The 24,855-nt window shown below is 33.2% G+C and overlaps 1 protein-coding gene across 1 annotated transcript; it reads left to right on the top strand.

Moving 5' to 3' along the window:
* Window positions 1-1,003: 1,003 nt before the first annotated feature.
* LOC133332776 (uncharacterized) lies at window positions 1,004-20,769 on the top strand. The gene is made up of 4 exons (XM_061541151.1): window positions 1,004-1,090; window positions 1,219-1,312; window positions 6,933-7,249; window positions 20,485-20,769. Exons 1-4 carry the CDS (start codon window positions 1,004-1,006, stop codon window positions 20,767-20,769), a joined length of 783 nt encoding a protein of 260 aa, XP_061397135.1.
* The last annotated feature ends 4,086 nt before the right edge of the window (window positions 20,770-24,855 follow it).

Raw genomic sequence — 24,855 nt, 5'->3', positions numbered from 1 at the left:
CACCATATTTTAAAAAAAAAGTGTCATTAAATGCACAGTTGCTTTTGTACTTGAAATTGGAAAGCGGTCAAAATGACTGCCTTCGGCGTTCTAGTGTTAAACCTCTCACATTTTTGGATTGTATTTTATTCGATCAATGCGTTCAAAATTCCCTAAACTACAAAATATATTATTCAATTATTAATGACAAGCATCTGGATTAACCAGTTTAAGGATTCATTTGACATTGCCATTGAACTATGTATTTATGTACAAGTTCAAGTTCATTGTCTAACACTTATGCTTTAATTTCTCTGCAAACATTTGTTTTATGCAACTTGTTTTGTTGTTGCTGTCATCTCTCACGACATAATATGAACAACAATAATTACAACAATCGGCACTGTTACAGCATTGGTGATCAATTATAAGCTCTCGTTGAAATTCCTTGCAATAATAAATATAATATTGTGTATAAGAGGGGGTCGTAAAAGAAAAAAAAATATGAAAACAACTTTTTACGGTCCCTATAAAAAACATGCTTTGAAAGCCGCTTTTAATATTGTTGTCCCGGAAAAAAATATTTTTTTTTTAAATTCCACAATTTTTTAATAAACGACATGTTGTGTTCCTTTATAACATATTTATAAAAAATGTCCTCACTTTGTTGTGGTTGATTTATAAAAACGCTTCAATTTATATATATGACTATACTGCGACCCAATTCAATATTCAAACATCTGCAGATGTGATTTTACTACGCAATATTAGTTTAAGATTTTCATTAACAACAAAAAACTAGTTTTTTTTTCTCTCAATCAAGGAGGCACTAAAATTGTATCCCCAAACACTACAACTGGTGTTGCAACATCCACTAGGAAAATGTGTAAAAATTTCATTTTCATTTGCGGCAAGACCTTGCAGACAATTGGTTGTTACCAACGGTTGGGTAACAGTCGGGAAATTCATAACGTTTGTTATTAGTGACATTGTTGGGTTTTTTTATTAGTTTTTTTCAACCACAATGAAAGTGTCCAAGTTGTTTGTGGTACTCTTGGTGATAAATGTTATAGAAATACAAGGATATCACTATTATGATGCAAATAATAAGGTATATGGAGTGTTTGTGTCTTAAGTCTTTCTTTTTTATGTTTTTAATAAACCATGACAGAAACCAAGTGAAAGGATATGTGCATTTTGTTGCAATGTTGTGATCAAAGTGTTATTGACCTTTTGCAGAAAACACGCTGCTTAAATCCTCCCCGAACGGCAAGAAAAGTGGAAACCTTTATAAAGGAGTGTCAGGATGAAGTGAAAAATAAATTGGTACAAGGTAATTGTTTTTTTTATAAATATTAAAATATATAATACTATAAATGTAATGTAGCTTTGTAATGGTTGCAAACATAAAGAGTAAGAAAAATGACAAAAGTTTGAATATTACAAAAGCAAAATTTAAATACATAGTTCCATAGCTAAACATTTTACGTTTTAAAAATTTAGGCCCTTTGTGGGGAGATATTAGAAATAAAAGGCCGGTATACCGCATCATATGTTATGCAAATTTGGAATGAAATCCTAGAATAAACTTAGAAATCAAGAAGAGAAGTTCAGTGTCCTCTATAAGAAAACCTCGCATTTTCGGTTTAAAAATTCTGAATTTTTGTTTTTTATTTTGTTTGCTTTTTATATAATTTTAACCTACACTAATTTCAAAATGTCCTTTTAAAATTAGGAGTAAAAATCTCAAAAGCTATTGAAAATATATCCTATTCCTGTATATTCTATAACCAAGATAATCCTTATTTTCTAACATGATTTGTGTGCAAAAATTTGACATTTAAAAAAAACACTTTCATAGGTCCGCCATTTTTCCATGACCTCCGTTGAAAAGAATGCCTTTTCTTTAAATATAAACTACTAACAAGTAAAAAAGCTTTTATATAATTTTAACCTACACTAATTCCACAATGTCCCTTTAATATTAGGAGAATCTCAAAAACTATTGAAAATATATCATGTATATCCTATAGCCAGGATAATCCTTATTTTCTAATATGATTTGTGTGCAAAAATTTGATATTTTTCAAAAAATCACTTTCATTTCCATTTTTTGTGAACAAGTAATGAATTTTTGGTTTCGGATGTTCCAATGATCGAAATCATGACCTCCGTCGAAAAGAATGCCTTTACTTTAAATATAAAAAAACTACTAACAAGTAAAAAAGTTTCGATCGGTGTTGCCGAGAGATGTATACCCGCTTATGGTTTGCGTAGGTCTACTGAGTTAATACACATTATTTTACAACGTTACCTAAAATCCGACGGGGCGTACAAAAATATTCAACTTCCCCATTATGGTAAAATGTTGTGTACGGCCGTATTACCCAAATACGTCGAATCCATCTCTTCAAGCAAATAATGCAAACCGCAAACAAAATTGAAAATTTATTAAATTAATCCACATTTTTTTAGTTTCCATTCGAAATTTCAAATTTCCTGAATGATTTGTTTTTATTTTCAACAAAAGAAAAAAATGAAAAATACGTTCTGTCAAAGTTGAAAATTTTCAACTTGAAATTTTGTACGTTCGACGTATTTTGGTAACATTCATATAAATACATGTGTTCTACTTTTGTGGTGAAGAACGTCGAACGAGCTAGTTGAATTTTAGGTAAGGCTGTTATTATTCGCTTTATATAAGGTATATGGGAAATTACAAAATTCTTTTAAAATTCCATTAAAAAAATTTTGAAAAAATTTTTTGCGAGCACATTCATGATTTTTGGTACATAGGTTAAGAAAAATATGCTGATTCGAAATCTGTTCGCGTTCACTAAATCGGATGCTGCGCACAAAAGTTATAGCGATCTTGTATTTCAAATATAAATTAAATGAATTCCTATTTGTTGTAATTCGCGAATTTCTTCACAAATGGATAAACACATTTGTTTTATTTGCATACTTGTCAAATCACATTGAAATACGGTATAATGGTCGCGAAAAACAAATAGTAGCATGAAGATATCGGAAAGTAAAATAAATTATTTTTTGAATTAAAATAAAAAGGTTTTTTGAATTTTCGATTTTTTTAGTATGGTTAAGAGGATACGGGTTTTCCTTAATCTTCTAAAATATACCACGCTTTCTTCTGCAAATTCTTTTAGATGATTGTTAAATATCGGTAGATTCTATTGTTAAGAGTTTTGACTTTAAAAACGACCAAATATATTGCAGTTACCGTATATGAAAATGATCGACATTAAAAAGGATGCAATTCGCGTATTAGTTGAAATGAGTTGATGCGCATGCGTTTTTCGGATAAACCGAATCAATCTCTTCCAATAATTATGAATTTTTCGAGGTTTCGTTTAGCGGCCGAAATGTGCCGCTCGATGCACTTTACTATGCAAAACCCCTAAAAATGGCTAAAAATCACGCAACGTGCATGTGATTTTTATGCGCATCTGATTTCAGTAATCTCCTATGAAAATACACAAAACGACACCTATTTTAAAAGGATCGGTTAAGAACCGCGGATGTGCCTCCACAATCGATTTTGGATAAAATACGCATATTATTCGCGTATCGATATATCTTTGACCTATTTTCACACAGATTCGCGAATATGATAACACAAGCATGAATGTATGTGAAATCAATTCGAAGAAAAACGCGATTTTATATGTTTGAATGTTTGTGGTGGAGCTACAAAAGGAGTGGATCGATGGGTCCCATATTCATACATGATTTATGTTTGAAAAAGTATTACGATTTGCAAAGTTTTTCAAAAAGTTTGGCACTTGTTGGGGGAGGTACCAGAAGGAGATAATCAATGAAACGAACCCATTTTCGGACTTGATGTAGCCAAAATAAAGATATTATGATGTGCAAAGTTTGGATCAAATCGGACATTCCATTCGCTTAATATTGGATTTATAAAAATTGGAAATGATGTCCCTTAGTGGGGGAGGTAATAAAAGGACTTTAAATTTGGAAGATATATTACGATATTTGGATGGAATCGGTTACTCCCTTCGCAAGTTATCCTTCGCACCAGCCAGGTAGGCAGGTAGAAGGCATTTGTAAATAAAATTATATCAATTCAATTTCATATTTTTTAAATCTTCAAATACTTATATACAAAGTTACAAGTCGAAATTTGAAATCGTGAACATTTATATTGGCCTTGTTTAGTTCATCATATCTCCTTAATCGCAGCGTCGCCCTACCACGTGCCTCTCCACCATTTATGATCCTACCAAATTGTATATTCAATTTATTACCCTTAATGCTGAGGTTATAAGTTGTCGGATTTTCTAGATTTCTATTATTCCAAACTGCATTTCTAAATGATGTGACTTGTGTTAGTTGCGTAGTCTATTTGCAAGTGGGCAAATCAAAATCAAAGCATACTTTTAGGCGAACATAGGGAACGATCATAAAGTGTTGATATTAGTACTTCTTATGGCCAACCGTATGGCAAAGGAAATTATATATGAATTTACTGAAAAGATATATATATATATATATATATATAGGACCATTTTTTGAAACAGAATCCATATGACGATACCGTCACATTTGGATAATTTTGAAGGTTGAGACCGAAGTGGGCTTAATTTAGCTTTTTTAGACTACTTGTTACCCCAAATTTCTTTAAATACCCATTCCCCAAATCATTATTGCCCGTACGATCTTTGGCAATAATTTATCATAACAAATATATATATATATATATATATATATATGGGCAATATTGCCAATTTTTTAACATAGCTGAAGCGGAGGTTCACCCCTTTATAACTCGAGAACTACTTAAGTATATGAAAAAAAGTGAATAGTTTTGGGTTAATTGATCTGTCGTTGCAAACTGTTCATGATATTGACCTCCAAACTTTATTTTGGTGGAAGCTGTGTCTACTTTAATGTAAAAAAATGTGTAAAAACAGGTTGAGGCAAACCAGTTTTTTTATGTTCTCTATTGATTTGTGACTAAGCCACTCATTGCACGGCCTTCGTGTCAAAATAAAACTAGAAGCCAACACCTACACCCCCTTTGTATCATTTTTCAAAATTTTAACTGCATCCCCCTTTAAATGATGCTGACATTTTGAAGCTCGATTTGGAGTGTTTTTTTAATGTTACTTCTAGCTTTAATACGCCAACAGGAATTTATAAAAATCGATTATAATATATTTGTAGTCGCGAATCTGCGTAATTTGATATGTGTTTTGTGTATGTAGTATGCACAGCTTCAGAGTAATACTCATCCGAAGGTCCGAATTTTGTGCGATCAAATTTCTAAAAAACCTATTTTTCGGGTCAAATTTTTAGATCTGTCAACTGAATGATATGGGTACCCGCGATCAATAAGGTTTTTTACGTTTCGGATGATATAAAATCTTTTTCGTGAAAATCCATCTACTAGAACGGCGGGAACTGACCTTCCAAAACACGAAATTTGGCAAAAAATGTTTTTGAAAATATCGCGGATTTATTTGCGTTTTCTGTGTATCATTTCCGCTTCAATAAATGACCTTATACGGATTTTGATCTTTTTCGAAAAGAGAACTTTAAAAACTTCAGCCGAAAGAGAGATGTACGCAATTTATCTCAAAAATAGATTGTTCTGGCACATCCATGGTTCTTAATGGACCACATTGAAATCGGTATAGATCGATGTATTTTTTTAGGGTGCACACCGAAATCGGATGCGCGTTAATGGCATATGGAGTTTTCGGAAATTATTCGCGTTTTACGGTATTTTTGGCTACTTCAATGTAACGTGCGGCACATCTTAGCCGTCAAATGAAATTTCGCAAAATATATATGGATTGGAAGATAAACTTCAGTACTTCCTGGAAACCGCATGCGCATCAAATGATTTTGCGTTATTCTCAAAATCATTTGATGCGCATGCGCAATTAGACGCAATTTAAAATGTATATTTCATAATATTATTTTATTTTAAGATTTATTCCTATTTATAGAATTCTAAGATTTATCGGAAGGGTCTTGATATAATCCGCAAGGCGTATACTTATACACAGAAAGTGATTTTTATTATATATGCCAATTTTTCGGCGAAATTCGGGTAAAATAGCAGAATAACCCCAAAATTTTTTTCTGAATTTTCTTGTATAAAAAATTAAAAAAATAAATATGATGACATTATTTTTTCGAACTAAAAACAAATATTTTTCCTCAATATGTTGTTTTGTTGTCGCTGTGATTTAGAAACCGCTACACGGACTTGTGTGATTTTGATATCATTTGATTCACCATGGTGTTTAGATTATGTATATATTTTTAAATTAATTTTTAGGTGTGTGTATGTCATTAATATAATGAAAATATTGACGTAATCTCCTATATTTTTATTATTTTTCTCATATTTCGCGAAGATGTACAACTTTTTCGCGATTATTATAATATATTCATATTCTTATTTTACGGAGGAAGATATATATCAACGTTTTTGGTCAATATAATTTAATATAAAATTTTAAGATTTTTTTCTTATGCCCAAAATTAAAACCTCGATATCTTTTGCGCGCATCAACCAAAAATTTGATCGCGAACGGTTTCGGAGTCAGAACATTTTTCTCTATATGTGTACCAAAAATCATTGATGTGCCACAAAAACAAAAAAGCTGATTTTTTGAAAATGGAATATTAAAAAATTGGCAATATTGCCCATATATATATATATATATATATTCTTTACCACTCTCCCATTAACTTGTATGTCTACTTTATATCCCATATAATCATTAAAGGGAGTAGAATAGAAGAGATATAAAATCGGGATATAAAATCTATATACAGAAAAAGTATCAGCTTAATTCAATTTCTTCTTTTTGAGATAGTTACCATATTTGCCATGTTTAAATTAAAGTTACATTTATTGCATAAAATAATAAAAATGTCCATAAATGTCCTTTTTTCAGAGGCATTTTCCATACTCAAACACGAAGTGGCTAAATTCCAACCACCCATAAATCTACATGATGATAATATCGAATATATGGAGACCACTGAGACCGCGTCCACACATGATGCAGCTTGGTCCGAAAATACCGGCATACCGGAAGAACAGTCATATTTTCAAGATCATAATCACAATCAATATGAATATTTTTCCGAGGAGGATAACGCCCGTAGACGGGTTGCCCGTTTAATGAGTGGCATTTCACGTGTTGACGATCTAACAAATGGTATTTATCATCCGACCCTGGTGCCGTTTGAAGATAAACGAATAGCTGGGGTGAGTATATGATAGTATTTTTTTTCTAATCTGAAATATAATATAGATATTTATTTTATTTAACACAAAATTAGTTAATTAATACTAAATAATATCGGGTACTAAAAATCAAGAAGTAGAGAGAATACATTCGTAAGGTAAGGGAAAACAATTTGTTTGTTTGTATGTTACCGATAGACACCAAAACCGCTGAACAGATCTTATTGCGATTTAAACTGTATGTCGGGGCATGCCCTGAAAGCAACATAGGCTATATAAACTTTTAAAATTCCGCGTGGATGCGGAGTTATAACATCAATAGTAAACATACCTCAAATTTTCTGGACATGTAATATGCGTTTATCTTAGTAAAAGTTACAGATAACGCCTTCAAAATTTATCTGTATATCGTAGGTGTGAATACACATTATTCATAAAAATATGAGCGAGATTAGATCGGTGGAAATGCACCCTCCGCTGCATTTAAAAAATCTACATGTAGGAAATAAAGAATGTTTTGTTTCTAGACTTATTCATGTCATCCGAGGGAAATAATATAGGCTATATAAATTTCCAAAATTTTGCGTGATGCTATAACTTCCGCGATGGCGAGGAGTTATAGCATCAACAGTAATCATACCTCTGAACTAATATTCATTTTCTATGCATATATTTGAATATCTTAAATATGCTGATTGTGGAGAGAAATGCTGATTGTGGAATAAAAGTTATAAAAGTCCGAAATCTGTGGTGGCTTATCATTATAGGTGATATATTTCGAGGATGTATAGAGGAAATGACTTACTCAAACGCCACAAAACCTATCTTCGGACTTGATCATGGTTTCTTTAGAATAACAATACTATATCTAGGTTCGGTAAAAATATTATGATGTGATAATGCATTATTGTGAATTTTGTTTGCCAGTGAAAAAAATTAAAAATACACAACTCAAACTTAACAAGGATCATACAGGGTTGCCCATATTCGACGGACCCATCTGGCAACGCCATAACTTTTGACAGAGATGTCACATCGCTTAATGACACACCGCGTTTGAAGCGTCAGTCCAAGCAGATTTTTACCATGAACCAATACAAGCCACGCAAGCGCTCTGAAATAGTTGAAATTTACATTCAACAGAAGAAGTCAATTGTGAAAACTCAACGTGCTTTTAAAACATTAAAAAATGTGAGAAGTGCGCCTTCTAAGAACACCATTAAGCGTATATACGAAAAATTTTCGACTGGTAAGGCTCTTTCTAATCCGAAGAGGCCATATAAAAGTCTACCAAGGAGATCGGCCGAGAATATCGCTGCCGTACGAGCCAGTATTGAGAGGTCCCCAAGAACATCCCAAAAATGCCGTTCTCAGCAGTTGGGCATGGCTCGGTCCACTAAACAACGGATTATTCGCATTGATTTGCATTTGTTCCCGTACAAAATTCAATTGACACAAAGAATGTTGCCTGCGGACAAGCCTCGTCGATTGGAATGGGCCCAAAGAGTCATCGAAATGGCCGAAGATGGCGAGCAATTTTGGAACAAAATTATCATGTACGATGAAGCCCATTTCACATTGAATGGGGCCGTAAATAAGCAAAATTGCCGTTTTTACGCCACTGAAAATCCTCAGGAGATTCAAGAAGTGCCTCTTCATGACGAAAAAGTCACAGTTTGGTGCGGCGTTAGTGCGAAAACGGTCATTGGACCGTTTTTCTTCCAAAATTAAAATGGTCATGCTGTTACCATCAATCAGGAGCGTTATCGCGACATGATGACCAATTTTGTGATGAAAATTATTCGTCGAAAGCGTATGAGGCAGTTCTTGTTTCAACAAGACGGCGCTCCACCGCACACAAGTCGCATAACAATCGATTTGACGCCGCTTGACTTCTTCTTGTGGGGAAATTTGAAGTCAAAGGTTTACGTTAACAAGCCAAGGACCGTAGAAGAGCTCAAGGACAACATTCGTGAAGAAATAGCCGCTATTCCGGCCGAAATGTTGGCAAAAACGATGGAAAATGCAGTAAAAAGGGCGCAATACGCCATCAACGCCAGAGGCGGCCGTTTGAGAGATATCATATTCAAAAATTGATGTAAACAAATCTACTTGGAACAAATTAAATGATTAACATTGCCAACCGCCAAATTTTTATTTTTTTTCTTTGATTTAAAAAAAAAAACATGGGTCCGTCGAATATGGGCAACCCTGTATATAAGCGATATTAATCGGAGTGAGGAAGGAATCCCAATCATATCATGGAGAATTATTTGAGAATACAGACATAAAAAATTGCTGTAACGTAAATGAAGGATTTTAGTGGCCTTGGAACGATTAATGAGAAACATGTAAATATTGGAGAAAATATATTTGTGTATGGTACTATTACAACTGATTAGAAAAGTCAAGCTAAATTTGCTTTTAATACTACCACCGTTATTCAAAGATTATTTAAAAATGTATTTGTAATCTATAGAATAGAATCAATTATACTAATACATAGACCGGCTGCTACGATATTATTACTGATATTACACTACGAAATACCTACAATGAGATTTCGACGTTAACTATCCAATGTTAATAACTTTAGTGTGGGCAGCGAAGCCCCAATCGTTCAGCTAGTACGATATATAATTTATATATTTTATTTATATGTATAAAACAAATCTAAATAACTTCTGATATAAAAACTAAACTAAAAACAAATGATACCTCTCTATATTTCTCTAAAACTCATTGATCTGAATAACAGTATCACAATATCTGAATAACAGTATTAGAATTTTGTTTAAAATCTAACAAAAAATAATCTATGTCTGCCCCAGTCACCTCACAATTTCGAACTGTAACATTTGTATCATGGTCGACTAATTTTGTATCGTTATTCACCAAATCAAATAAATGCAAATTGCCACTTTTATAGTTATTGAGATATATCAACATTTATTGAATTATTTCCTCTATGAATTTAGATTTTATTCAGCATCGAGTGATTTATGCAAATTTTACTAATGCATCATTAAGAGTGTTAAATACGAAACGTGAATAAAAACTGATAAAAAAATCCACGATTGTTTGTTGTTTATTTTCCGATGATATGTTGATATTCATATTTGAGGCATTTATTGGATTTTAATAAGAATAGTTTTGAATAGAAAAACTAAAAGAATAGTAATAATGTGACCCACATAAAAATAATATAACAAGAAATAAGAACGACGTTGGAGAGGATCGATTAGTACATGATACCCTACACATATTAGACTAGATTTTAAAATTCAGCGCAATTAATTTCGACTCTGATTTAAGTTTTCGTCATAATTGCCTTTAGTGTGTAAATGTATTGGTCTTCCCATCACATATCACTGATTTGCTGCAAGACCGGCATAAATCAAAACAGTCGATTTTGCAAAAAATGCGTTTTAGGTTTTCAATTAACTCACACCTTATTACGAAGAGAGCAACTTGTACAGATTATCAGAGTGTATCAGTGATATTCATCCGATTTTTTTACTCAACATGATCTTTGATATAGCGAATAATTCTGAATAATAACAATTTGGCATTTTCAAAGTGTAATTCAACAAGTGAAAAAGCGTTAAGTTCGGCCGGGCCGAACTTTTGATACCCTACACCATAGATATACTGACAGGTACTTGAAATAAAAATATAGGGAACATACCAAAAAGTGTACCTATACCGAAATTTCTACAAACCGATTATGGTTCCAAATATTAGTCCTAGACCCCATGTTTCTTTGGACCAAATGTGTTTCAGAAAATTTTTATTTCATCCCAACTTTGCCCATCTTTTAATTTCTTCCAAAACTATTTCATGTTCGAACATGGGGAATATCGGTCCACCCCTTCTGGCACCTCCTTCATATATATGAATATATATATATATATATATATAAGGTTAATTATCGAAACTTATGTTCAAGTTTTTTTCGTATCTTAAGCAGATTAAATGATTACAACAGAGTCTTAGAACCAAACCCAAACACGGAACAAAGAATATAACTATTTTAATACAAAAAAAGGGGTTATATGGGGACGACCCCAATAAGGGGGTGAATATTAAAATTTTTTGGTAGTGAGATTCGTTACCATATAAGACTACAAAAAACCAAATATCAGCGAATTCGGTTGAAAAACGCGCTCAAGAACCCCAAAATACCGAAAATTGGAAGTATCCTTATATGGGGGTTATCCGAAAAAATGGACCTATATTTATAATTTTTAGTAGGGAGATTTGGTACCCAATAAGAACTTAAAGTACCAAATTACAGCCAATTCGGTCGACAAATGCGACCAAAACACCCAAAATACCGAAAATTGGGGTGTACCCTAATAGGGGTGCTATCCCAAAATATGGACCGATATTTATAATTTTTAGTGGGGAGATTTGCTACTTAATAAGAACTGAAAGTACCAAATTTCAGCGAATTCGGCTAAAAAACGCGCTCAAGAACCCCAAAATACCGAAAATTGGGGGTACCTTTATACGGGGGCTATCCGAAAAAATGAACCTTTATTAATAATTTTCTGTGGAGAGATTTGGTACCTATTAAGAACTCAAAATACTAAATTACAGCCTATTCGTTGGAAAAATATGATTAAAACCCTCAAAATACTGAAAATTAGGAGAAACCGTTATATGGGGGCTACAAGAAAAAGTGGACCTATATTTATAATTTTTTGTTGAGACATTTAGTACCCAATAAGAACCCAATGTATTCGGTTGAAAAACGGTTGAAAAGAACCCCAAAATACCGAAAATTGGGGGTACTGTTATATGGGAGCTATGCCTAAACGTGGACCGATATATCCCATCATCGAACTTGACCTGCCTGCAGACAAAAAACAAACCTATGCAAAATTTCAGCACCCTATCTCCATTCCTTCAGGAGATAGCGTGATTACAACAGACGGACGGACATGGCTAGATCGTCTTAGAATTTTACCCTGATCAAGAATATATATACTTTATAGGGTCGGGAATGAATATTTCGATGAGTTACAAACGGAATAACAAAATTAATATACCCTCCATACTAGGTTAGGTTAGGTTTGGGGATGTGCAGTCACATGTGTGACTGCAACACTCTGAGACCGGTTAGGTCCGTTGTGATCATCACCTCCATACTATGGCGATCATTCACCTCCATACTATGGTGGAGGGTATAAAAATCACACTTTGTTATTTTGATTATTGTTGACATAAGTCGGCCACGACTTCATGGAACATATTCGAACATATTTACTGCCCGCTAAGTATTGCCCATTCTTCGTGTAACATTTCCTGGTCATCATATGTGTGTGGCTTGTATAGCCGCTGCATCCTCTAACGTAGGCCGCACCCGGTTCCCACTTTCGGACATAATCTAAGGACGTTGTACAAAGTTTCGCTTCAAAAAAAATTTACAAGATTTCAAGACATTGACCCATTGTAGGGCAGGTATTAGATGGAGTGGTCGTTTAACTATAAAAGTGGTCAGTGATCTTATTTTCGTATAAGACCTGATTGATCATCTAGTGGTACTCAATCTTTAGTGCTCTAAGAAGACAATTACTTTATGGCCATGGGATACCTCAACGATTTTCTTTCTTATATGTGTAGAAGATTTAGTGACCTTTAGTGGCCTATAGAAATGTAAAGAATATCTCTGTGCTCTACTCTACTATAGAAGTTGTTTCCTAACCATGTAATATTTTAGTGGTATTCTAAATGAAGATCTTCTAAAATAGAAGATCTCAGTTGTTTCCCTCCTCATAGAGCTCAGTTCTCTACTTTCTCTAGAATATCTCAGTTATATTCTAAATTCTGAAGACTTCAGTGATATTTTATCTTCAGAAGACCTCTATGACCTTCAACCTATAGAAGATCTCACCGGTCTCCTATCTCCAAGGACAAAGGACATGGTCTTCTATCTCTAGAAGTGGTCCCCAGAAGACCTCTGTTGTCTGTTTTCTCTAGAAGACCCTGTTGGTCGTATATCTTTAGAAGACCTCATTAGTCTTCTTTCTTCAGAAGACCTCAGTGGTATTATTTTACTAAAATACTTATCTTGTATTACATTTTTTTATCTCTGTGATCTTCAGAAGTCATCAGTGCTAGCAAAAAACATTTCCGAATAATTAGAAAGTCAAAAAATAATAATTTCTAAAATTGTTTTATTATTACTAAATTATACTAACAAATCTTTGGATATACCTATGAAAAATAAATGCATGTCTACAAACGTTTACGATAAATACGACGACGGACAGTCTTATAACGATAACCATCATCACCGAATTCTGTGCCAGCAGCAGCAGAGTCATCAACTGTAGAAGATGGCTCATTTACAGCTTCACTGTAAGTACCATCAACGGGAGCACTCTCAGCTATGGGAGTAGCATATGAAATTTCAGTATTGGAAGAAACTGGTGGAAGATAACCATTGTAGTTAACTTCGGGAAGAGTGTATGTGTCCATGGGTACTGGTACTGAGGGAACAGGAGGAAGATATTCATTGTTGTTTACAGCAGGAGCAGCATATGTTTCCATGGGAATTGATGCTGAAGCCTTGGGAGGTAGATAACCGTTTGTATTGGTAGCTGGAGGAGCATAATATTCTGGTGCTGGAGCAGATGCACCAACTGGTGGAAGATAGCTATTAAGATTATTTTCTTCTGGAGCATATGTTTCGACGGGTGCCGATGCGGCTGGTGGTGGTGGTAGATAGCTATTAGCTGAAATTACGGGTTCGAAATAAGTTTCCATGGGGACCGAAGCATGATAATCATAAGCCAATTCGGAAACATCAGCCATCACAACGGTGGCTACCAAAGCCATTGTTACAATAAGGAATTTCTATAAATGCAAGAAAATATTATATTTTATTCAAGGGTACTTGATGATGTTGAAATAATCAGCTTACCATTTTTGATTACTGTTTGATTTTCTGCTTGTCAAACCTGACGCAATGATGATGAAGTTGTGATATCTTAAGCCCATACTATTAGATATTTATATCGATATAACTTCTTAGAAATATTTTCAGCATTGATAAGTCGAATCGAGTTCAAAATATACGCCCAATTCATATCAATAACAATGGAAATTTGTTTTGTTAATATTCAATATAAATTACCGCATGAAATGGTTTATCTTCTGAATTTGCATAGTCGAGCTAACTTATGAGCCCAACTGTTTAACAAAAGAACAAAGACCATGATCTTGATCTGGACAATTGTAAGTTATTGTATTGGAATGTCATGGACAAATGATGCTGCCGATTTACAAAGAGGACGGCTTTTACGTATAGAATATTTCATATCTCTATTTATAGAAGGTCTTCTAGGTCATATATTTTTAGAATTCCTTCTTAACAAACAATTAAAACAAGTATAAACGTGGTTAATCTAAGTTATCTTTAGAATAACAAACAATTAAAAAAGTATAAACGTGGTTAATAAAACAAGTGGCCTTTGAAAAAATATTCTTTAACAAATCCACGCCTTGATAAGCCTTTGAAAAAAATATTCTTTAACAAATCCACGCCTTGATAAGCCTTTGAACAAAAAATATTCTTTAAAAAATCCACGCCTTGATAAGCCATTGAAAAAAAAATATTCTTTAAAAAATCCACGCCTTGATAAGCCTTTGAAAAAAATATTCTTTAAAAAATCCACGCCTTGATAAGCCTTTGAAAAAAATATTCTTTTAAAAAAATCCACGCCTTGATAAGCCTTTGAAAAAAATATTCTTTAAAAAATCCACGCCTTGATAAGCCTTTGAAAAAAATATTCCTTAAAAAATTCACGCCTTGATAAGCCTTTTAAAAAATATTCTTTAAAAAATCCACGCCTTGATAAGCCTTTGAAAAAAATATTCCTTAAAAAATCCACGCCTTGATAAGCCTTTGAAAAAAATATTCGTTAAAAAATCCACGCCTTGATAAGCCTTTGAAAAAAATATTCGTTAAAAAATCCACGCCTTGATAAGCCTTTGAAAAAAATATTCGTTAAAAAATCCACGCCTTGATAAGCCTTTGAAAAAAATATTCGTTAAAAAATCCACGCCTTGATAAGCCTTTGAAAAAAATATTCTTTAAAAAATCCACGCCTTGATAAGCCTTTGAAAAAATATTCTTTAAAAAATCCACGCCTTGATAAGCCTTTGAAAAAAATATTCTTTAAAAAATCCACGCCTTGATAAGCCTTTGAAAAAAAATTCTTTAAAAAATCTACGCCTTGATAAGCCTTTAAAAAAATATTCTTTAAAAAATCCACGCCTTGATAAGCCTTTGAAAAAAATATTCTTTAAAAAATCCACACCTTGATAAGCCTTTGAAAAAAATACTCGTTAAAAAATCCACGCCTTGATAAGTCTTTGAAAAAAATATTCTTTAAAAAATCCACGCCTTGATAAGCCTTTGAAAAAAATATTCTTTAAAAAATCCACGCCTTGATAAGCCTTTGAAAAAAATATTCTTTAAAAAATCCACGCCTTGATAAGCCTTTGAAAAAAATATTCTTTAAAAAATCCACGCCTTGATAAGCCTTTGAAAAAAATATTCTTTAAAAAATCCACGCCTTGATAAGCCTTTGAAAAAAATATTCTTTAAAAAATCCACGCCTTGATAAGCCTTTGGAAAAAAATATTCTTTAAAAAATCCACGCCGTGATAAGCCTTTAAAAAAAATATTCTTTAAAAAATCCACGCCTTGATAAGCCTTTGAAAAAAATATTCTTTAAAAAATCCACGCCTTGATAAGCCTTTGAAAAAAATATTCTTTAAAAAATCCACGCCTTGATAAGCCTTTGAAAAAAATATTCTTTAAAAAATCCACGACTTGATAAGCCTTTGGAAAAATATTCTTTAAAAAATCCACGCCTGATAAGCCCTTGGAAAAATATTCTTTAAAAAATCCATGCCTTGATAAGCCTTTGGAAAAAATATTCTTTAAAATATCCACACCTTGATAAACAATGAAAAAAAATTATTTCTTCTCTCTTTAGTATTTCTAAAAAATCAAGCTTTCGATTAAAAAAACCTCAAAATTAAAAAAAATATGATTAATGACTTTGGACATTCTTTGCTAATTATAGTGTTTTGTATGGAAACAATTGTGGTAGTCTAAATATGTTGTTGTCGCTAAATAAATATATTTATAGATTTCCAAATTTATTCTTTATTGAATTTGACATAACATTTAATTATTTTTAGTTAAATGATGATTAACGTCAGTTGGCTTGTTAGAATGCGATTAATAATAAAATTATTTTATTTGTTTTGATTGAAGAGAGGGAGAAACATGTTCATATAATTATTTAATCAAAACAACAACAAAAACAATTTTATTAAATTATTAACAGTAGCATTAATATAGATAATTAAGATTTATCTAAAAATCCAATGCAAAACAAAAAACAAAATGAAGAACTTTTGACCTGAGCATGAGAAATTTTATAACTTTATCTTCTTTGTTTATACATTTATAAAATGAGAATAATTTAATTATGAATATTTCTTAGAGTTGAAAATCTATGAATTCTAAAAGTAGACACAATTAGACGATTAGTTTTAGCATAACGAAATTCATCATCACCTTCGTGTTAGAATGAGCTAAACAAACAATTATAACCCAAAAGAACAAAAGAGAAGAGACGAAACGTATTACAGGCACGCAACCAAAAATCAAATACAAAGTCAGGGTTCCATCTTTATCTGAAAATAAAAATTAAAATCAAATTTATTAACTATATTCACAACAGATTGTTTAAAAATACAAACTAATAATTTTACACTAAGCTACAATAACGTAGTTGTTTCCATTTTTTTATCGATGCGAATATTTTTTGTAAAAAATGTATTACAAGGCTTATCAAGGCGTAGATTTTTTAAAGAATATTTTTTTCCAAGGCTTATCAAGGCGTAGATTTTTTAAAGAATATTTTTTTCCAAGGCTTATCAAGGCGTAGATTTTTTAAAGAATATTTTTTTCCAAGGTTAATCAAGGCGTATATTTTTTAAAGAATATTTATACCCTACAGAACTATGTTGTCAGGGTATTATAGCTTTGTGCAGCCCCAAAAGTTTGTAACGCCGCGAAATATTGGTCCTAGACCCACCTTTAAGTATACCAATCGTCATATCTCGACTAGCTGAGTCGATCTAGACATGTGTGTCCGTCCGTCCGTCCGTCTGTCCATTATAATTTGTAAACACGATACAGGCCACAGTTATGGACCAATCTTCACGAAATTTTGCATGTATGATGGGTTCTGGCCAATGAAGACCCCTATTGTTTTTGGGAAAGATCGGTTAATATTTAGGGGATGAAATGGACCAAATACTAAATTTTTGTCCGTTTTTCTGGTCGCTCCAGAGGCCGCAATAGTGGCGCGAACATCGTGAAATTTTCCATGGAGAAGGGGATCAGACCAAAGAATAAGCATGCCTGTTTTCATAAAGATCGGTCAATATTTAGCGGGTCAAATGGACCCTGACTTTTGTGTGACAAAATTTGTATTCTATAGCATATATATTTACCCCTGAAGGACATAGACCCGAAAAGTTTATATTATATCCAAGAGGAGTGGTTGACCTTTAAATTAATACCAATTATATTGTTGTATGTGCTCGGATGTGGGAGTTACACCTAAATATTTACAGGTATCTCCGTATTCGTATATTATTTAGTAACCCATTATCACTCTACAGAGGGTAACTATAGCGCTGATCGCTTTGAAATGTTCCATGAGGTTTCAGTTATGGTCAAGGACAACGCCTATAATTTTCGGTGATGACCAGATAATAATTTTGGAATGAAGTGGACCGAATACTTAATTGTTTGTGTTATTTTCGAGTCGATCTATAGACTACAAATGAAAGCCGAACATCACAACACATCCCACGGTGAAGGGAATCTGGACAATAGCAGTACTGAATACTCGTAATATTCGAAAAATATGTCAGTGTAAGGACAATAGCTGTACTGAATACTAGTAATATTCGGGAAATATGTCAGTGTAAGGAAGAGGTGCTGTTTACCTCTAATCGGGTAAGAGGGTGCAAATATCACGAAATATTGCCCAGCTCGGAATATACATCCGCAGAAAATTTGAGTTCCGTGGTAGTTGTGTAGGGTATCGTATGGTCGGCCCCGTCCGACTATACTGCTCCGCTCACTGGTTTTTTCCAAGGTTTATCAAGGTGTAGATTTTTTAAAGAATATTTTTTTCCAAGGTTTATCAAGGCGTAGATTTTTTAAAGAACATTTTTTTCCAAGGCTAGTCTAGGCGTAGATTTTTTAAAGAATATTTTTTCCAAGGCTTATCAAGGTGTAGATTTTTTAAAGAATATCTTTTTCCAAGGCTTATCAAGGCGTAGATTTTTTAGAGAATATTTTTTTCCACGGCTTATCAAGGCGTAGATTTTTTAAAGAATATTTTTTTCCAAGGCTTATCAAGGTGTAGATTTTTTAAAGAATATTTTTCCAAGTCTTATCAAGGCGTAGATTTTTTAAAGAATATTTTTTCAAGTCTTATCAAGGCGCAGATTTTTATACCCTACACAACTATGTTGTCAGGGTATTATAGCTTTGAGCAACCCCAAGAGTTTGTAATGCCGCGAAATATTGGTCCTAGACCCACCTTTAAATATACCGATCGTCATATCTCGACTAGCTGAGTCGATCTAGACATGTGTGTCCGTCCGTCCGTCTGTCACTTATAATTTGTAAACACGATACAGGCCACAGTTATGGAGCAATCTTCACGAAATTTTGCATGTAGGATGGGTTCTGACCAATGAAGACCCCTATTGTTTTTGATAAAGATCGGTTAATATTTAAGGGATGAAATGGACCAAATACTTAATTTTGTTTTCGGCCCGAACATCGCGAAATTTTACATGGAGAAGGGGATTGGGCCAAAGAATAAGCGTGCCTATTTTGATAAGGATTGGTCAATATTTAGCGGGTCAAAGGGACCCTGACTTTTGTGTGAAAAATTACAAAATTTGTATTCTATGGCGTATATATTTGCTCCTGAAGGACCTAGACCGGAGAAGTTGGCCGTATGTTGAAGAGGAGTGGTTGACCTTTATATTGATACCAATTATATGGTCGTATGTACTCAGATGTGGGAGTTACACGTAAATATTTACAGGTGCTTACGTATTCAGATATTATTTAGTAACCCATTATCACACTAGAGGGCAAAAATATAGCGCTGATCGCTTTGAAATTTTCCATTCGAATCCAGTTATGGTCCAGGACAACGCCTATAATTTTCGGTGATGATCAGATAATAGTTTTGGGATGTAGTGGACCAAAAACTTATTTTTTTGTGTTTTATTCGATTCGACCCATAGGCTACAATTAAAAGCCCAACATCACAACATAACCCACGGTAAAGAGAATCTGGACAAGTACAGTCCCCGTCTACAGAATATTTGAATATTAGAATTAGATCGCGAAATATTGGCAAAGCTCTAAATATAGAACCATAAACAGTTAGATTTTCGTGGAAGTTGTGTATGGTATCATATGATCGACCCCGTCCGACTATACCGCTCACTAAAGAATATTTTTTTCCAAGGCTTGTCAAGGCGTAGATTTTTTAAAGAATATTTTTTCCAAGGCTTGTCAAGGCGTAGATTTTTTAAAGAATATTTTTTTCCAAGGCTTGTCAAGGCGTAGATTTTTTAAAGAATATTTTTTTCCAAGGCTTGTCAAGGCGTAGATTTTTTAAAGAATATTTTTTTCCAAGGCTTGTCAAGGCGTGGATTTTTTAAAGAATATTTTTTTCAAAGGCTTATCAATGCGTAGATTTTTTAAAGAATATTTTTTCCAAGGCTTACCAAGGTGTAGATTTTTTAAAGAATATTTTTTTCAAAGGCTTATCAAGGCGTAGATTTTTTAAAGAATATTTTTTTCAAAGGCTTATCAAGGCGTAGATTTTTTAAAGAATATTTTTCAAGGCTTAACAACTCGTAAAGACTTATCAAGGCGTAAGTTTTTGTATTAGTATTTCTCTGATCTTCTGTTGACTAGTGCAATTAAATATTGAAAATAAAATATTTTTAAAAGATGCAAAATTTTTAAACACAATGCCTTACAATTTTCCCAACGTGTATTTCATTTGTTTATAAAGTCAGATAATAAATTAAATGATTTTTAATAATTTGTTAATATTGCTGTTTCTCTTAATCCCCTCTTAACCCCCTCTCATTTATGTTTTGTTTTTATATTCCAGTGTCTATTACATTGTGTTTATGCCAAAAATAATGCCATTGACAAAAATGGTTGGCCTACATTGGACGGTTTGGTGGATTTCTATTCGGGCGGTGTCAATGAACATGGCTTCTTTATGGCCACCCTGCGTTCGGTGAATTTGTGTTTGCGTGCTGTCACCAATAAATATCACGTGGATCGTCGTCAATTACCGGAAAAGGGTGAAAGCTGTGATTTGGCATTTGATGTTTTCGATTGTATATCGGATCAAATTACCGGTTATTGTTTGGATCAATATAAGGCGTAGATGGTTTTAATTTTAAATTTTTGTTATTTATTTTGAACGAAAAAAAAAAACAGATATTTTATTTATTAATTTTTTATAATATTATTTATTTTTTAAAGAAAAACATTTTATATGATTTATATTTTAAATAAAACATTAAATAATAAATATGAAATAATAATAAAATTTTAATAATTTTAATGCAATATTAGATAATATGCCGATTCGTATTTCTTCTGGTAATACATAATTATGTTTTGAAATTGTATTTAACTTATTATATTTATACTGCACTTTGGATCGCACACAAGAAGTGACTATTTTCTAAAACTTAACATGAACGTCCATCTAACTTTCTTTGTTTTATGACTCTTTAATGCATTTTGTCATGAATGAATTTCTTTTTTTATACCCTCCACCATAGTATAGAGGGTATATTAGTTTTGTTTTTCCCGTTTGTAACGCATCGAAATAATCATTTCCAATCCTATAAAGTATATATATTCTTGATCAGCGTAAAATTCTATGACGATCTAAGCATGTCCGTCTGTCTGTTGTAATCACTCTAGCGACTAAACGAATTGAGATAGAACGCCAAAACTTTGCATAGAGTCGTCTTTTGTCTGCAGGCAGGTCACGTTCGAAGATGGGCTCTATCGGTCCATGTTTAGGCATAGCTCCCATATAAGGGTACCCCCAAATTTTCAGTATCTTGGGGTTCTTGATCGCGTTTTTCAATCGAATTCGCTGAAATTTGGTAAAATGGGTCCTTTTTGGGTACCAAATATCTCCACTAAAAATTATAAATAGAGGTCCACTTTTTCTGGTAGCCCCCATATAACGGTACCTCCCAATTTTCAGATTTTGGGGGGGTTTGACCGGATTTTTTCATCGAATTGGCTGTAATTTAGTACTTTGAGTTCTTATTGGGTATCAAATCAATATCAAATCTCCACAAACAATTATAAACATAGGTCCATTTTTTCGGGATGCCCTCATGTAAGGGTACACCCAATTTTCGGTATTTTGGAGTTATTGAGCCCGTTTTTCAACCGAATCCTCTGAAATTTGGTACTTTGAGTTCTTTTTACGTAGAAAATCTCTCCACTAAAAATTATAAATATAGGTCCATTTTTTTGGGTAGCCCCCATATAAGGGTGCCCTCCAATTTTCGGTACTTTGGGGTTCTTGAGCGCGGTTTTCAACCGAATTCGCTGTAATTTGGTATTTTGTAGTCGTATATAGTAACAAATCTACCTACCAAAAATTATTAATATTCGCACCATTTTATGGGTAGTCCCCATATAAACCCCTATTTTTTATATTAAAATAGTTAACTGATTTGTTCTGCGTTTTGGGATTGCCTTCATATACCCGTATTCCACAATAGTATGGGAGATATCCTGTACTCGAAATTGTCCGTTTATACAATTTATCTACCTGTTGTAATTAATCTTCCTTTGGATGATATGGAGGTAAAAAACTAGAAGGTCAGGTTTTATCGGCCAGCATTTAGGCCTAGTCCCTATATAAAAGCACCCACCGATTTAATATTTAGCGTTTGATGAAGGTATTTAGATACAAAACTAAACCAGTGAGGAAAGTAATGAAATCGGACGAGGTCGACTTTATAATACCCTTCCCCACTATGGGTATATTAAACAGATGCATCCTAACATACATCTCATTTTTGGTCCTTGAAAAAAAGGATATGTTGTCCTTATCTAAATATGAACTGTCTTAGATCAATCTATTTCAAGCAAAAAACATTCGGACATCCGTTGAGCTATGTGTGTACTTCTACAAAATGCAACTACGTCAATCTATGTCAATCTGACAAACATGAGGAGTTTGGTGCACCATTTGCTTATAATATATGCAAGCTATATCCAAATATGAATCGATTTCAAAGAAAGTTGTCACAGGATAGGTAATACTAATTTCAGTATATGTTGTTGCTATCGGTCATATTTTGGATCCTTGGTGCATCATTTGCATAAAATCGGACGATAATATATATGGGAGCTATATCCAAATCTGAACAGATTTCAAGAAAACTTTACACATGTTATGTTATAGTAACTTGAGTACGTTGTGCAAAATTTTGTCTTAATCGGCTTAACTTTGGGTCTTTGGTGGGCTCTATACATAATATCTGACGAAACTCTATATGGGAGCTATATCTAAATCTGATTTTTTTGGTATGTTCCCAATATTTTCATTTCACTTAACTGTCAATATTCCTATGGTGGAGGGCAATCAAAGTTCGGCCCGGCCGAACTTAACGCTTTTTCACTTGTTTACATTCAGTTCAGATTTAGCACAAACACACATTCTCCTTACTTTTCTTTACAAGGTTACAATGTGTTACCCTCAATAACATCATGAATGGTATAAATCACGATTTTCATTCCATAGATCGTTAACTACCGAACGATATTTGTGGTAATAAGTCAGTTACTGTGTTTGCAACGGTTCAACCTAATTCCAAATGATGCTGATGCTGCCAATTCAAATCCCCAACACAATGGAATAAATTCAATTAAACTTCATATTTCTTTGATTGCTAATAATTCTACGTTTCCTTAACGTTTTTCTACGTACATCAAGAGTCTAGGTCAGTGTCTTGAATATTTCATATTCACACTTTGTGCTGTCCAACACAGACAGAGCATCTTCTCATACAAGTTAGACATACGAAGAGGCATTTGAATTTAACTTGAAAACATATACATATTCACCTTTGTAATTAGAACGCCTCGAGCATTCAAAAAACATTGTTGAGATATTTGTACGTTTTTGAAGTTTAAAAATGTAATTACTTTGTAATTATTAGAACTTTTTCCATATTATTTGCATAATTTACTGGGTTACAACTGTGCGGAATGGTTGGCGGTTTTCCTATCCATGGATGAGTGCATTTACATTGAAGGGAAATACAAAATTTGAATTGTTGTTATAATAACCACATATATCCGTTGGATTTTGGTAGTTTAGAAAACTGAAATATTTGAGAGTACAATGAGCAATACGAAAGACTTAAGAAACAAACGCGGAAATATAAACCAAGAAAATCATACAAGCACTCTCTCACTCTATAGAGAGAAAGAGAGAGAGATAATACTTCCTGCGATTTTAAAAGTTCAAAACACTGTGTCATTTCTTAAAAATCATTCACACTTTGCCAAGCCTTGAAAAAGCAAAAACACAGAATTTTTTTTAAATATCCTTATCCCCTTGATGAGCCTTTAAAATATTTTTCAAAAATCAACGCCTCGATAAGTCACAAAAAAATCTTTACAAAAATCAGGACTTGAAAAAATTAAAAAATCCTTTCTTTGAAAAACTTATTTTTTAAACCAGTGAGCGGAGCAGTATAGTCGGACGGGGCCGACCATACGATACCCTACACAACTACCACAGAACTTTATTTTTTTTGCGGATTTCTATTCCGAGACTGGGTAATATTTCGTGATAGTTGCACCCTCTTTACCGATTAGAGGTCAACAGCACCTCTTCCTTACACTGACATATTTTCCGAATATTACCAATATTCAGTACATCCCTTCTAATTACTTGTCCACATTCCCTTCACCGTGGGTTGTGTTGTGATGTTCGGCTTATAATAGTAACCTATAGATCGAATCGAAAAAAAAACACAAAAGGTAAGTTTTCGGTCCACTTCTTCCCAAAATAATTATCTGATCATCACCGAAAATTATAGGCGTTGTTCTTGACCATAACTGGAACCTCATGGAACATTTCAAAGCGATCCGCGCTATATTTCCGCCCTCTAGTGTGGTAATGGTTTATTAAATAATATCTGTATACGTAAGTACCTGTAAATATTTACGTATAGCTCCCACATCCGTGTACATACGACAATATAATTGGTATCAATTTAAGGGCCAATCACTCCTCTTGGATAAACTATTAACTTCTCGGCTCTATATTCTTCAGGAGTAAAGTCAGGGTCAATTTGACCCGCTAAATATTGACCGATCTTTTTCAAAACAGGCATGCTTATTCTTTGGCCCAATTCGCTTCTTCATTATACCCTTCACCACACTGTGGTACAGGGTATTATGTCTTTGTGCATATGTTTGT

The sequence above is a fragment of the Musca vetustissima genome, unplaced genomic scaffold, assembly GCF_032173495.1.
Source record: "Musca vetustissima isolate MV318-11 ecotype Yass unplaced genomic scaffold, APGP_CSIRO_Mvet_v1 utg22665, whole genome shotgun sequence".
NCBI lineage: Eukaryota > Metazoa > Arthropoda > Insecta > Diptera > Muscidae > Musca > Musca vetustissima.
This window is presented reverse-complemented; position numbering and strand designations above follow the sequence as displayed.

Excerpts from the sequence above, each read along its gene's own strand:
- LOC133332776 (XM_061541151.1), top strand. The coding sequence starts at position 1,004 with ATGAAAGTGTCCAAGTTGTTTGTGGTACTCTTGGTGATAAATGTTATA. Across the intron at positions 1,091-1,218 it reads ATTATGATGCAAATAATAAG|AAAACACGCTGCTTAAATCC; the intron begins GTATATGGAGTG and ends GACCTTTTGCAG. Across the intron at positions 1,313-6,932 it reads GAAAAATAAATTGGTACAAG|AGGCATTTTCCATACTCAAA; the intron begins GTAATTGTTTTT and ends TCCTTTTTTCAG.